The sequence below is a fragment of the Aplidium turbinatum genome, chromosome 5, assembly GCF_918807975.1.
Source record: "Aplidium turbinatum chromosome 5, kaAplTurb1.1, whole genome shotgun sequence".
In the NCBI taxonomy this organism is placed as follows: domain Eukaryota; kingdom Metazoa; phylum Chordata; class Ascidiacea; order Aplousobranchia; family Polyclinidae; genus Aplidium; species Aplidium turbinatum.
Window position 1 is genome coordinate 23,382,471 of NC_137476.1, and position 11,405 is coordinate 23,393,875.

Below are 11,405 nucleotides of genomic sequence, written 5' to 3' on the forward strand. Positions count from 1 at the left end.
TCATGTAGCTATTAGTCAAATTTGCTCCTTTCATAGGCATATTTTGTATTTAACAAAAGAAAATTTGATAAGTCGCACTGCGACAAAGCACAAAGGAAAACATGTCATTATGCTGATTAATCGTCTATCTATCCATTAAATAAACATAATTCGAGGATTTATTTGGTTAACCGATGTAGTTTTTGCTTACATGTTAATGTCATGGTGCATTAAAAATATGATGTGATACCAATGTGTTGGTTTGGATTGTATTGTATTGGTTCGATTGTATTGATTTGCTGATATGGAGTTTCTTTGTTTAAAAACGTAACCAGTCGGCTGTAATTGCAAAATTTAAATTTTTTTGAATTGTGATATTAATAGGATGATTTAATGTCATTAAACTTATTTTTTGAATTGCTGAATCAAAATGATTATTATAGTCAAACACTTTGGACTAATTTAAACAATTTTGTGATTTTTCAGTTTGTTGAAAACCTCTAAGCAGTCACTTTCAAAGAAATGATGTGACTTTTTAAGGTTTTCAGGTCAGTGATAAGTCTCCAATTCATTAGATCACGTTTTATTTACTCTCTGTTGGAATTTAGTACGTTTTCACAGAGTGTTGGAACATTTAGCTTTGTTGTTTTCCAGGTTAAAATGGCAAAAGCGTCGTAGAAGATGTGTTTGAGAAGGTACTAAATAAGATGCAAAATGGACTCATAAGAAAAAAAGATTGCGCAACTCCAAATCTATTTAAACCGGATAAACAGATATTTTTTAACAGTTGAAATTTGTTATAGTTGGTGACAAGATGTTCGATTGCTCAAAAAAAATTATGCTTGGCACAAAAAGAACGAAGGTGAGGTTTTCAAATGAGGTAATCAGCTATCAAGATTGAATACATATGTGATCGTAACTTGTAACTGCAGCGATCGTAGTTACATCACATTTTCTATTTTATGAAACAAAAAGTAGTTTTTTTTTTTATTAGAAACGCTACTTGGTTTAATTTTATTGAACAAAGTCTTGATATTCAGAAATGATCAGCTTTGTTTCTGCCAATATCTTTGCAATACGCAGTCGACTCTGTGTTCAAAGCTCAGCAAATCTGTATTAATTTTTTCCAACAGTTTCAATTTTTATTTTCTAGGCCTTGCTGAATTTGTGACATTAATTTGGTCACAAAATGCAGAGAGATAGAAGTATTTTACAAACTTAGAAATTTATAGTTTCGTAAGTTTGAACACTAACCGAGTCAGGTTGTCAGTGCCCACCAGGGCGGTGAGGAGGCTAATATGCTATTGGAGTACCACATGTATTTGGTCCAAAGTACCACGTGCAAGCATTTTTCAAATTGATTTTGTAAGATCGCCATTCGCCAATATTTACAAACAAATTGATAGGTTCAATCTACTGAAAGTTCAGTTGATACACTTTTAAGATTGATGATGTTTTTAAATTTAAAATAAGTGATGAATTACGAAAGCACTCATTACTTTGTTTTTTTTTTCTCATGCTCATATCATGTTTTGAAAAAGTCGGTTATTCAAACTATCAAAACGTTTAAAGTTAAATTTAAAGATTTTTGAAATGCTTTTTAAATCAAAAAAAGAGAAAACTCTTTTTGTTGGGAAAAAGAATTATGAAAACAAAATACACAAGCTACAGAACAAGGCTTATTTTCAATAATCAAAAGAAAAATATTTTCCATTCACACATGAAGGATGATTTGTTCTGCTTTTGCAGCTTCACTTGTTTATTTAACTATTGCCCTTTGTACAGACATAAGAGTAAAATAAAGCAATTTGTATAACATATTATTACTAGATTAAGAGGAATATGTCCGTTTCTACAAAATCTTATCGGAAAAATCGCCACATCAAGTTTTTGGAAGGTCGTTCCAAGCAATCTAAAAAGGACAATGTCATACAGCAGGTAAATAATTTTTTTAACGGTCTAATTTAATATAATTTTAAAGCTATTGGAGACCTAAATACTATTGCTCATGATGTTTGATATTTTAGTGAGTTTATTCAAATTTTGATATGGTGTTATCTCAACTCCGTTTCAGCAACAATTAAGCTCAATGATGTCATCAATGCCGAGGTTGCATCTTGTCATGATGCTGAGCTGTGAAACTGCGGATACTACTGGCGTTGACTATCAATATTATTGTAAAATTAATAACGATAAATATTTGCATGACTAGGTTTCATAAGTGATCTACATTTTACTGAGTAATACAGGCAAAGTTATTTTGTTGTTCATTTCAGACGGTACCTTCTTTAAACAGTTTCAAAGATCTTCAAGGATCTTCTAGAATAGACGACAAGCCTCCACAATGGACCCTTCGAAAAACTTCTACTCACCAAAGCTATGGAACAGGCGCTACGTACGTATTACGGCCCTCTTATGATTATGTGATTTTCCATACTTAATTGTCGCATGTTAGCACATATTATTTTAACAAACATGGTGAAAACATTTAAAAGAAATGGACGACCATCAAGCGAGGTATGTGCCTGGGATTGTGTTTGTGTAATAGGCTATATAGAAATGTGTTGTATTCTTACTTATACTTCGTTATTAAGCCAAGAGTTTGGACTACTAAAAAATAGTGAATGATGACTGTAAAAATGTTGTAAAGTAAAAAAAAATCTTTCTAGTTGAAGTAGCTTTGTTATTTATATAATTTAGTTGTAGGGTTGATCGAAAACAACATTTTTGGTGATTTTTCCACCTACTAAAGAACTGCACAGAAAGAGTGGTTTGTAGATTTCGCTTGTAGGATACACATATTAGGCAACAATAAATGACTAAACATTGGCTTGGAAGCTTAAAGGTTGTATTCTTGAGAAAGTAGTTTTAATAATAATTAAGTCGATGGTTGTGTGCTCGAGTGATGTAAGCGTCTGCGTGACGTCCAAACAAACGTCCGTTTGATACTGAGCAAGAGCAGTATTTGGAGCTGCTGACCAAACAACATGTTCCTGCGTTGCTTTCAGCTGACATGTAATTGTATAATTATGTGATTTGTGCTGTGACGCATGTAGTTACAATGGCAAAACATAAAGCAGCAGCATTGTTATTATGATTAGTCATGATGTCGATGCAGTGTATGCAGACACTTAATAAAGATTTTTATAACAATATTTCTTTCTGGTGCGCTTCTCCATCGCCACTGCTGCGTTGAAAGTGTCTAGAATGTCAAAGTTTGCAGATGACTTACATATCATTACAACAAATCAACCGCTTTATAGAAATCATTATGTTTACTCAGGTATTTCGGCGAAATTTTGCAACTATCACAGCATGTACCCTCTTGAGCCCACATTCGGCTTGCCTCATCAAGAGCCAACTTTATTTTCATTTGTGACCTCTTGCTACAGAGCTATCAGCTACAAGGATGGACTTCCTTGTTGTCTTCGTAGAATACATGGTATGTTAATAAGTGTAATTTTGTTGCTATGCGCAACTTTAAATATACAACTTATGCGGATTTTTGTTAAATTTAATATAGTTGTCAAACAACCTTTTGGCGATTATAAATATCCTTTCATTCCTTTTGGTCATTATGTTTGCTTCAAAAATAGTTGGCTATTATTGGTTACTTTATAGCTGGGGTCGGAACCATGGCTCGCGAACCATATCTGGATCTTCGTGATCGCGTCTGGCTCACAGAAACTTTTTTCTTAACTTTTTATTACAATTTAAACCTCCAAATGCGCTTAGAATGCATCAAATTAAATGCATTTTTTTTTATTTTTCTTTTCTACTGCTTTTCTGATCTTCAGTAAACACATGGCCCCACTATTACAACTCATCACCTTACACTACATGTTAATTGTATTAAGTGTTAAAGCATTAAATGGTAATTCTTACGGAAATATAATTATTTCCAAAAATGTAGCTTTCATGGCTCTCTTATTTAAAAAGGTTTCCGACCCCTGCTTTATGGCTTAGGCCTACTTGTATTTTACGTCTGAACGAAACATAGCCTACAGTAGGTAGTAAGCTATCATCAGTTTGACAGTCATTATCAATGTTAATTTAAACTTTATACTCGTAACGAACACACTAAACAAAATAACTTACTCAAAATCGGTTTTAAGTTTTTTATGCTATAGGCCTAATATTGCAAAAACTTTTCTCTCTTTAGAGCGATTTTAATCAGTTGCCGTTAATTTAATGTAAATTGATTTTTGTTGCATTCAGGGTTTTACCCAGTTAAGAAGGATGAAATGATTCTGCTTGACCAGTGGAAGAAACTACAACACGTGAATATCGTCCCGCTGCGAGAATTTTTCATCTCATTTGAATTCGGAGACCTCTGTAAGTCACCAATAGTCCGGGCTATCATCGGTTTGAACTCAAAAATAAGGACGGTTTGCCTACGGCAGCTCTGTCAATAGTAGTTTAATCTCGCCTGTAGTTAAATAGCTATTTAAATATCGCACTGTCGTGTCTCGTGCTCTCACTGTAGCTTTAACCATATGCTTTAACCGACATGTAGAGCAGTAGGCCACAAGTACAACGTCTCCAAACTTAAATTGTGACGTAAAACTTAATCAATTGAAATGCATAAATGTCTCATACGAAATTGTTTCACTTTATTTTATTAAGTTTGTTTCTGATATTTTCTCACAACAGTAATCAATCTGCTTGACGTCAGCACAATCAAATAAGCAATGGTAGTTTACCCAACCAACTATTTTTCAATCTGCAATGTTAGTTGTTAACTTTTGAGAAATGAAATGTTTTGGGTAAGAAAAGTATTGTAAAAAGGGAACAGAAAAATAAACTAGCTATACGAAGATGCATCGATAAGTGAAACCCCATATGTTTCTTGCTTTGCCGTAGCCTGAGTGAGTGGTAGGCCTACTTAGTTTTCAACATTCATGCGCAATGAAGACAAAAAATATCACCGAGTTACGTTTCGGTAAATTGGACATTTCTTCAGCTTTGATTTTTGTACATGATTACATACCTGGAGTTGAAACGATGATGAAGAAGCATTTCCTACATCCAAACAACAACGTTACGTCGAAATGGAATAAAGAAATAGGGAGGCAATATACTGGTAAGTCTCGCAATGATAAATTGCTATAAAATGTTGGTTCACTGTGATTAAATCAACCAGATAAGTCTACCTAAAATTACCTTTATTAATGTGCTATTACCTTCGTCATAGCACATGACTGGGAAACTGTGTTCCGAAAGCTAGTGCAATTCGCTACTATACCACAGCGAACTCGCAGTATCAGGCTAAAACAGGTCGTTAATATCTACATTGTGAAGTAAGCAACGATCATGCTGCTAAAAGCGAAACTCAATCTATTGCATATCTTTATTAAGTTGGACATATTGTGGAATGGAAAATAGTTCTTGTTTACCTAGATAGGTTTACGTATCGGTTTTTTATGTTAATGATAACAATTAAGTTATTTGTTGTTTTTTTTGCACTGGCAAACAAGAACACTTACTTAATGTATCGGTGATAGAATTTTGTACCCCACTTGAAACACCACACAGCTTAAATTATACTAAGACGTTAATTAAATCTGCGCTTGCCCTGAAGATAATAATAGCATATCATTAACTGTTTTTTGTATCATTATGCTTTATCATGGAAATTTATGCTTCGATTAGCCAAAACGTTACTTGATATTTGACTCCACAACCATCTATATATTCTCATACTATCCAGGATTGCTCCATGAGAACCTGATATGGATATATGTGATACAGCTCATCTCTGCACTAAAATGCATCCACTCTGCTGGTCTTGCTTGTCGAGTGCTGAACCTTACGAAAATCTTAATAACGGACAAAACAAGGTATTTGGATCAAATTGTCGGCAGCCGTGGCCGAGTGGTTAGCGCGTTGGGCTCGCAGTCGAGAGCCTGCATGTTCGACTCCAGCCACCCGCACTTGCTGTTGTTTCTCTGGGCAAGAAACTTAACGATAATTGCCTCTACCTAGTGATCGATTTCGAGTAATGGGTAGTATCAAATTTAAGTCATAAGTAAAGTAGACAACCGGAAACATTGCCGTCGGCTGCAGCGTGGGTCAGGTGTATGTCGGAAGGCGTACACCGATGGCATAGCGCTCAAGTCCGCTTTCCCGCAATGCAGGATAAAGATAAACAAACAAACAAAAACAAAAATTAATCGTTCCATCCAGTATACACTGATATTCCTCTCAGAGCATAAATACTAACAAATACTTTTGCTTTAAGCGCGTTTAGTTTGACTCTTTTGACACAGATCGTAAGGGTTACACAGCAACAAAAAAGGAACAAAATGTAATGCAAATAGTTTGCTTAAAAACAACTTTCTTTTGTAATATATTCCAAATGTGTTTCTTATGTAGCCTACAGTAGAAGCATCGGGTTTGTTTGCCGTATTTCAAGTCACATTTCTATTAGGTTGCAAATTAATGGAGTTGGTGTCATCGACGTTTTAGGGAATAGGAGGTTTAATCCCAAACCGTCAGCAGCTTTGCTGAAATACCAGCAAGAAGACATGCTTGCACTTGGAAAGGTGAGTTAGTTACCGGCGGTACTTTCTTTTTCCAATTAAAAATCTAAATTAACCGGTAAAATATTTTAAATCTCCCAACGGTTAACATAGTGACATTTAATCATGTGACAATCACTGACATTTACTTACTAAAAATTTAACTAGAGGTTTTAAAACCTGAAAGATGTTAACATCAAATTTCTTGAAGTTTTATTTGCATAAAAATGAAACTTAATATGTCTCGAAATTCTTTTTGTCACGTGAAAAACTAATGTGTGCTTAGATAGATTGTCGCAGTATGGCAGTATGGGCCAGTATATGGCTCAATGTGTTTAAGTTGGCCTCAGATCAGCGTTGAACTGACAAATATTCGTTTTTGTTTAAGCCATGCCTACCTGCAAAGTAAATTTGAAGATAAATTAATGCCCTGAATTTAGTCATATTATTTCATACATTGTCAGATTGTGCTTGCTCTCGCCTGTAATTCTGCACAGCCTTTTCAACAAGAAAACATGCAGATGTTAATAACTTTTGTCGACATGAATTATTCTTCGGATCTGAAGAACCTCATCAAGTAAGTGGTGGTTTTTATTTGATTGGGTGAACGAGTAAACGTGAAACGGCTTTAAGCTCTATAGCACGGGTCGGCAACCTCTAGCATTGAAAGAGCCATTTGGTCTCGTCTCCATCAAACTAAAACCTGCTCTGAGCCGCACCATCTAATTGACTGCTTACAGCAAAAATTTAACGCTTACAGGAAAGCCTTTTGTTCGAGTTATTCTCTTCATAGATTTAGCCATTATTTATGATTAATCAATACAAATCTATTCAGGCACTGCTGAAATTAAATGTTTACAGTAGCTACAATATTTAGCTATACTGACTAAAAACCGTAGCTACAAAGGTAAAGTGTTGCGCCTCCTTGTCGCAACTATTCGGTTTTTGATTAATTGCACCACAATGGTTTAATTGTGACAGGCACAAGTACAAAAAAAGTATCACGTGAGCTAGTGCGCAGAGATGAAAGAGCCGCATGCGACTCCGGAGCCGCAGGTTGCCGACCGCTGCTCTAATAGTCTACGCCCGAACATGCTGGTGGTTTTTGATATTTAACATACATAAAAAAAATTGTCATTTAAACAATTTAGCTACTTTAAAATGTATTTAATATCTTTGTTGTTGCTTGGTTGAAAATATTAGAACTGACAATCGTTTCGCTTTCTATATTCTTCGTAACAAGATTAGAGACATACTTCATACGCTTTACAATCTTGTACACTTTGCAACTTGGATTTATAGAAAGCAGCTTTGTTGTTAATCAAACAAACTTAAATCTAACAAACCATTGTCTTCTGAACACAGATACCTTACGATTCCTCAGCAGCAGCCGCTCAGTGTGAACATCCTCATACCCATGATAGGGACCAGGTTCTGTACTCAACTCAGTTCTTCGATGATGAGAGTTCATAAATACACAGAAGTAGGTGTTTGATTACAGTAGTTGCTACGAATTGTTAAGTTGGACTTCAGTCTTTCAAACGCGATGGATAAACTAGTGATGCAACAGCTACATAGCCTACAATGGCAACCATGAAGCCTCTTATTTCAACCAATCAATCAAGTTTATTTCGGAACAGCTCCACATTCATTTTCAATGTACACATCAGGAGATATAACAAATCGCTTTTTTGATATGGAAACTACACCATGGAGGCACCGAAAAAACCATGCGGTTATCTAAGTCAAGGTGCCCCCACATGGGATGTTTTACTGGACACAATATATAATTGGATTAATAGTACCGAAAAAAAAAACACAAAGAAAAACAACAACAACAAAAAGGAAAGAAAAAAAATAGTTATCAACAACAGCAGCCTAAAGCAACAATATAATCACAGAATGGCACTTAAATGGGTCAGTAAGTAGTAGCCTAAATCAATTTAGGATGTAAATAATGCCAAAAATCAGTTTTAGTAATTTGAAATGAGTTGTTTTTTATATTCCTTTTTGAAAGAAGAAAACGACAACATTGTGATTTGCTTTGGGATGTTATTCTACAAGGTTGCTCCAGCATATTTGATGCATTTTTTCCCAGAATTTTATTTATTTTCGTACGTTTGCAATTGACATCTTGCTTTCCATGAATATGGAAAAGTAAACGAAAAAATGTATTAATTAATTATTGCCGATACGACGATGAGTCTTAATGCACTAACGATTTGCACAATTTGTCAAAATGTTGTCAATCTGCACCAGTAAAGCGATACTAACGTTATATGCTGTGATTATATAGGAGGCAGAAGCTCAAAGGTTAGAATTTAAAATCCTTTTACACAAGCTTGAAACGATCATCGGACAGACGGGGTATGGAGAGGAAACGGGTTTATACCAAAGAAGAGAAAAGTTCCTGATGAAACTTTTTATGGATCACGTATTTCATCGATTTACGAATAGTGGAGCATCCTGGGTTGATCTGCTTCACATTCCACAGTGCCTGAATAAGGTAAGCTAGAATTTTAAAAGTTAAACTTTTGATTTGTATTGTTCTGTAAAACAATTTTTACCGAAAACTGTTTTTGAAATTTTCTGAATTGCATCAAAATGATTTCAATCTATTTTACACCAACAGATCAAGAAATAAATACCTGTCCGTGTAAACAAAGCAATATTAATATCCAACAATGAAAGTTCAATTATATGTGAGTGCATTTGAGAAACGCACTCAAAAGACGGTTATAATTTAGCCTGTTTAATTTAACTAATTGCACCAGAAACAAATTGAAGCTAAATAAGACTTTTAACTTCAATGGACTAGTCTGCATCAATAAATCATAGCATTCACAAGTATGGGCCATAATCTTCTAAGACGTCAGGAGAAGCACTCTTTGTTTTAGAATAATGATTTTCACAATCGATGAACTATTTTTAGACCATATAGTAGGCTATGACTACTTTAGAGTATTATCTTAACTGTAGATTCATGGAACGTTATTGTTTAGCTTGAAGCTGGCGTTCCTGAAAAGATTTGTCTTATGTCACGTGATAAGCAGAATGCCATTGTGGTGTCGTATGCGGAACTCAAAGAAGTCTTAACAAAATCCTTCGATGATATTATGGACTACCAGTACTACAACGATTGAAGTGTTTGCAAGCTAACATTATGTGACTTTTGACTTTACCTCATAGCTTAATATCGGTAGCCTGCATAGTGCATAGTGCTTCACCTGCCCAATCGTTAAGTTTGAGAATGTATTTGCTTGCTTTTGTTGCTTGACATGTCAAATGTGTTACCGTTCTCAACTCCAAGAGTTAAGGAACGCTTTGTTTTCTATGTGCCAGAAATGATAACACCCCAGTTAACTAAAAAGAACGTTTTTTGCTGTCTGAAATATTAGGCCTATCCAGGAGTACATTTCAGGCGCATATTTTATAAATATAATTAGTTTGTTTCCCATCATGTTAAGGTTTTGAGATATGACATACCTCATGTGAGTCTGGATTTTGCCTTGTTTTCATATCCCTCAACAAGACCAAAATGCATTTAAATATTTTTAAGACATGTTATTTGCGGATCGTCAAGATAGTTGTAGGCTATATTAATGACATCTTAAACAGCTCGAAACAATCATAGACATCATTAACGCAAAAAATGTATAAAAATATCAGTTTTACAGTGTCTATTTATTAAGTTAAGAAAAGATTTCACCCTTGAATAGATTTTTGAATTGATTCAAGACAGTTTCTTCCCAGGCCTTTCGACATCTGCACACCAATTCAGTTCTGTTGTTGTTATTTCTGACCATCACCGCAAAAAACAATACACGTCAACATAGCAAAGGTCGAGAAAAAGGTAGAAGCGACAAAACGCGAACGTTAAAACGTGCTTGTGGCCGAAGTAAGTTATTAAGTTGAAAGAAATTTGGCGCGGTCGCAACACCTTCAGAAAAAGTTAAGATAGAAAGGGAAATAAAAGAAAATTTTACATACAAAAAATTAAAATATAAAAACAACAGCCAATAATTTTATAGTTTTGCTGATATTTTAAGAATTGTATACATTAACATTTGCTATGAAGATCGGCCATGGTGCGTTATCAAGAGTGCTGATAGTCGTGAGGGGAACACATCTTGATGCGTTTAGCTCATAGCAAAGAAGAGCAACCCAGGCAAAGAAAACTCCACAAAGAAATCCTACCACGGGCAAAGCCATTTCAAGCGCAACGCACCAGGCCTTGCACAACTCACGAAATAGTTACAATCTGGCGACACGAAATAATGACAAAAACAAATAAAACAAACAAGCAAAAACAACATCATCATTATGCGGAAATCCAATCATACCCAGGGAAGTTATGTCTTGCAGATATCAAGTGATTGGCCGAAGAGGGTGAAAAAACTTGTAGGCTATATAGACCCTGCAGGACTTCTGTAAACAAAGAAACACAAGAAGCAGGAAGCCTGTAGGAGTATTTAAAATCTTACTATTTTGCTAATAAATCTACACATATTGGCCTATCATCGAAGGGTAATAAAATATGAGTAGGCTAGCCTATGTTTGGTGTATGCACAGAGGTGGGCAGTACCGAGTACAATTGTACCGCGGTACTTTTTGTGTATCGGTACCGGTACCACGGTACTTTTTGACATTTGTACCGGTTTCCGAAATACTCAGTACTTTTTTGGTTAAAATACCCGGTACTTTTTTTTCAGCAATGTTAACTCTGTAACGATTTAATCCGTGTTTACAGCATTGAAAAAGTTAGAAGAACTGAAATCTAACAATATCGTTGGTGTTTGTTTGTTTGTCATATCTTTATCCTGCATTGCGGGAAAGCGGGCTTGAGCGCTATGCATTGGTGTACGCCTTCCGACGTACACCTGACCCACGCTGCAGCCGACGGAA

The 11,405-nt window shown here is 35.2% G+C and overlaps 2 protein-coding genes across 2 annotated transcripts; both read left to right on the plus strand.

Moving 5' to 3' along the window:
- Positions 1–1,821: 1,821 nt before the first annotated feature.
- On the plus strand, positions 1,822–7,995 carry LOC145771042 (PAN2-PAN3 deadenylation complex subunit pan3-like). The gene is made up of 9 exons (XM_082582785.1): positions 1,822–1,917; positions 2,256–2,374; positions 3,243–3,421; positions 4,198–4,314; positions 4,943–5,062; positions 5,690–5,819; positions 6,410–6,524; positions 6,965–7,077; positions 7,866–7,995. Exons 1-9 carry the CDS (start codon positions 1,822–1,824, stop codon positions 7,993–7,995), a joined length of 1,119 nt encoding a protein of 372 aa, XP_082438911.1.
- Positions 7,996–8,402: 407 nt separating this feature from the next.
- LOC145771043 (PAN2-PAN3 deadenylation complex subunit pan3-like) lies at positions 8,403–9,643 on the plus strand. Its single transcript, XM_082582786.1, has 3 exons — positions 8,403–8,417; positions 8,797–9,006; positions 9,503–9,643. The coding sequence occupies exons 1-3, from the start codon at positions 8,403–8,405 to the stop codon at positions 9,641–9,643; spliced, it is 366 nt and encodes a 121-aa protein (XP_082438912.1).
- The last annotated feature ends 1,762 nt before the right edge of the window (positions 9,644–11,405 follow it).

Coding starts and splice junctions, on each gene's coding strand:
- LOC145771042 (XM_082582785.1), top strand. CDS start 1,822: ATGTCCGTTTCTACAAAATCTTATCGGAAAAATCGCCACATCAAGTTT. Junction 5,063..5,689: donor AATAGGGAGGCAATATACTG/GTAAGTCTCGCA, acceptor CATACTATCCAG/GATTGCTCCATGAGAACCTG. Junction 5,820..6,409: donor TTAATAACGGACAAAACAAG/GTATTTGGATCA, acceptor CATTTCTATTAG/GTTGCAAATTAATGGAGTTG.
- LOC145771043 (XM_082582786.1), top strand. Junction 9,007..9,502: donor TTCCACAGTGCCTGAATAAG/GTAAGCTAGAAT, acceptor GTTATTGTTTAG/CTTGAAGCTGGCGTTCCTGA.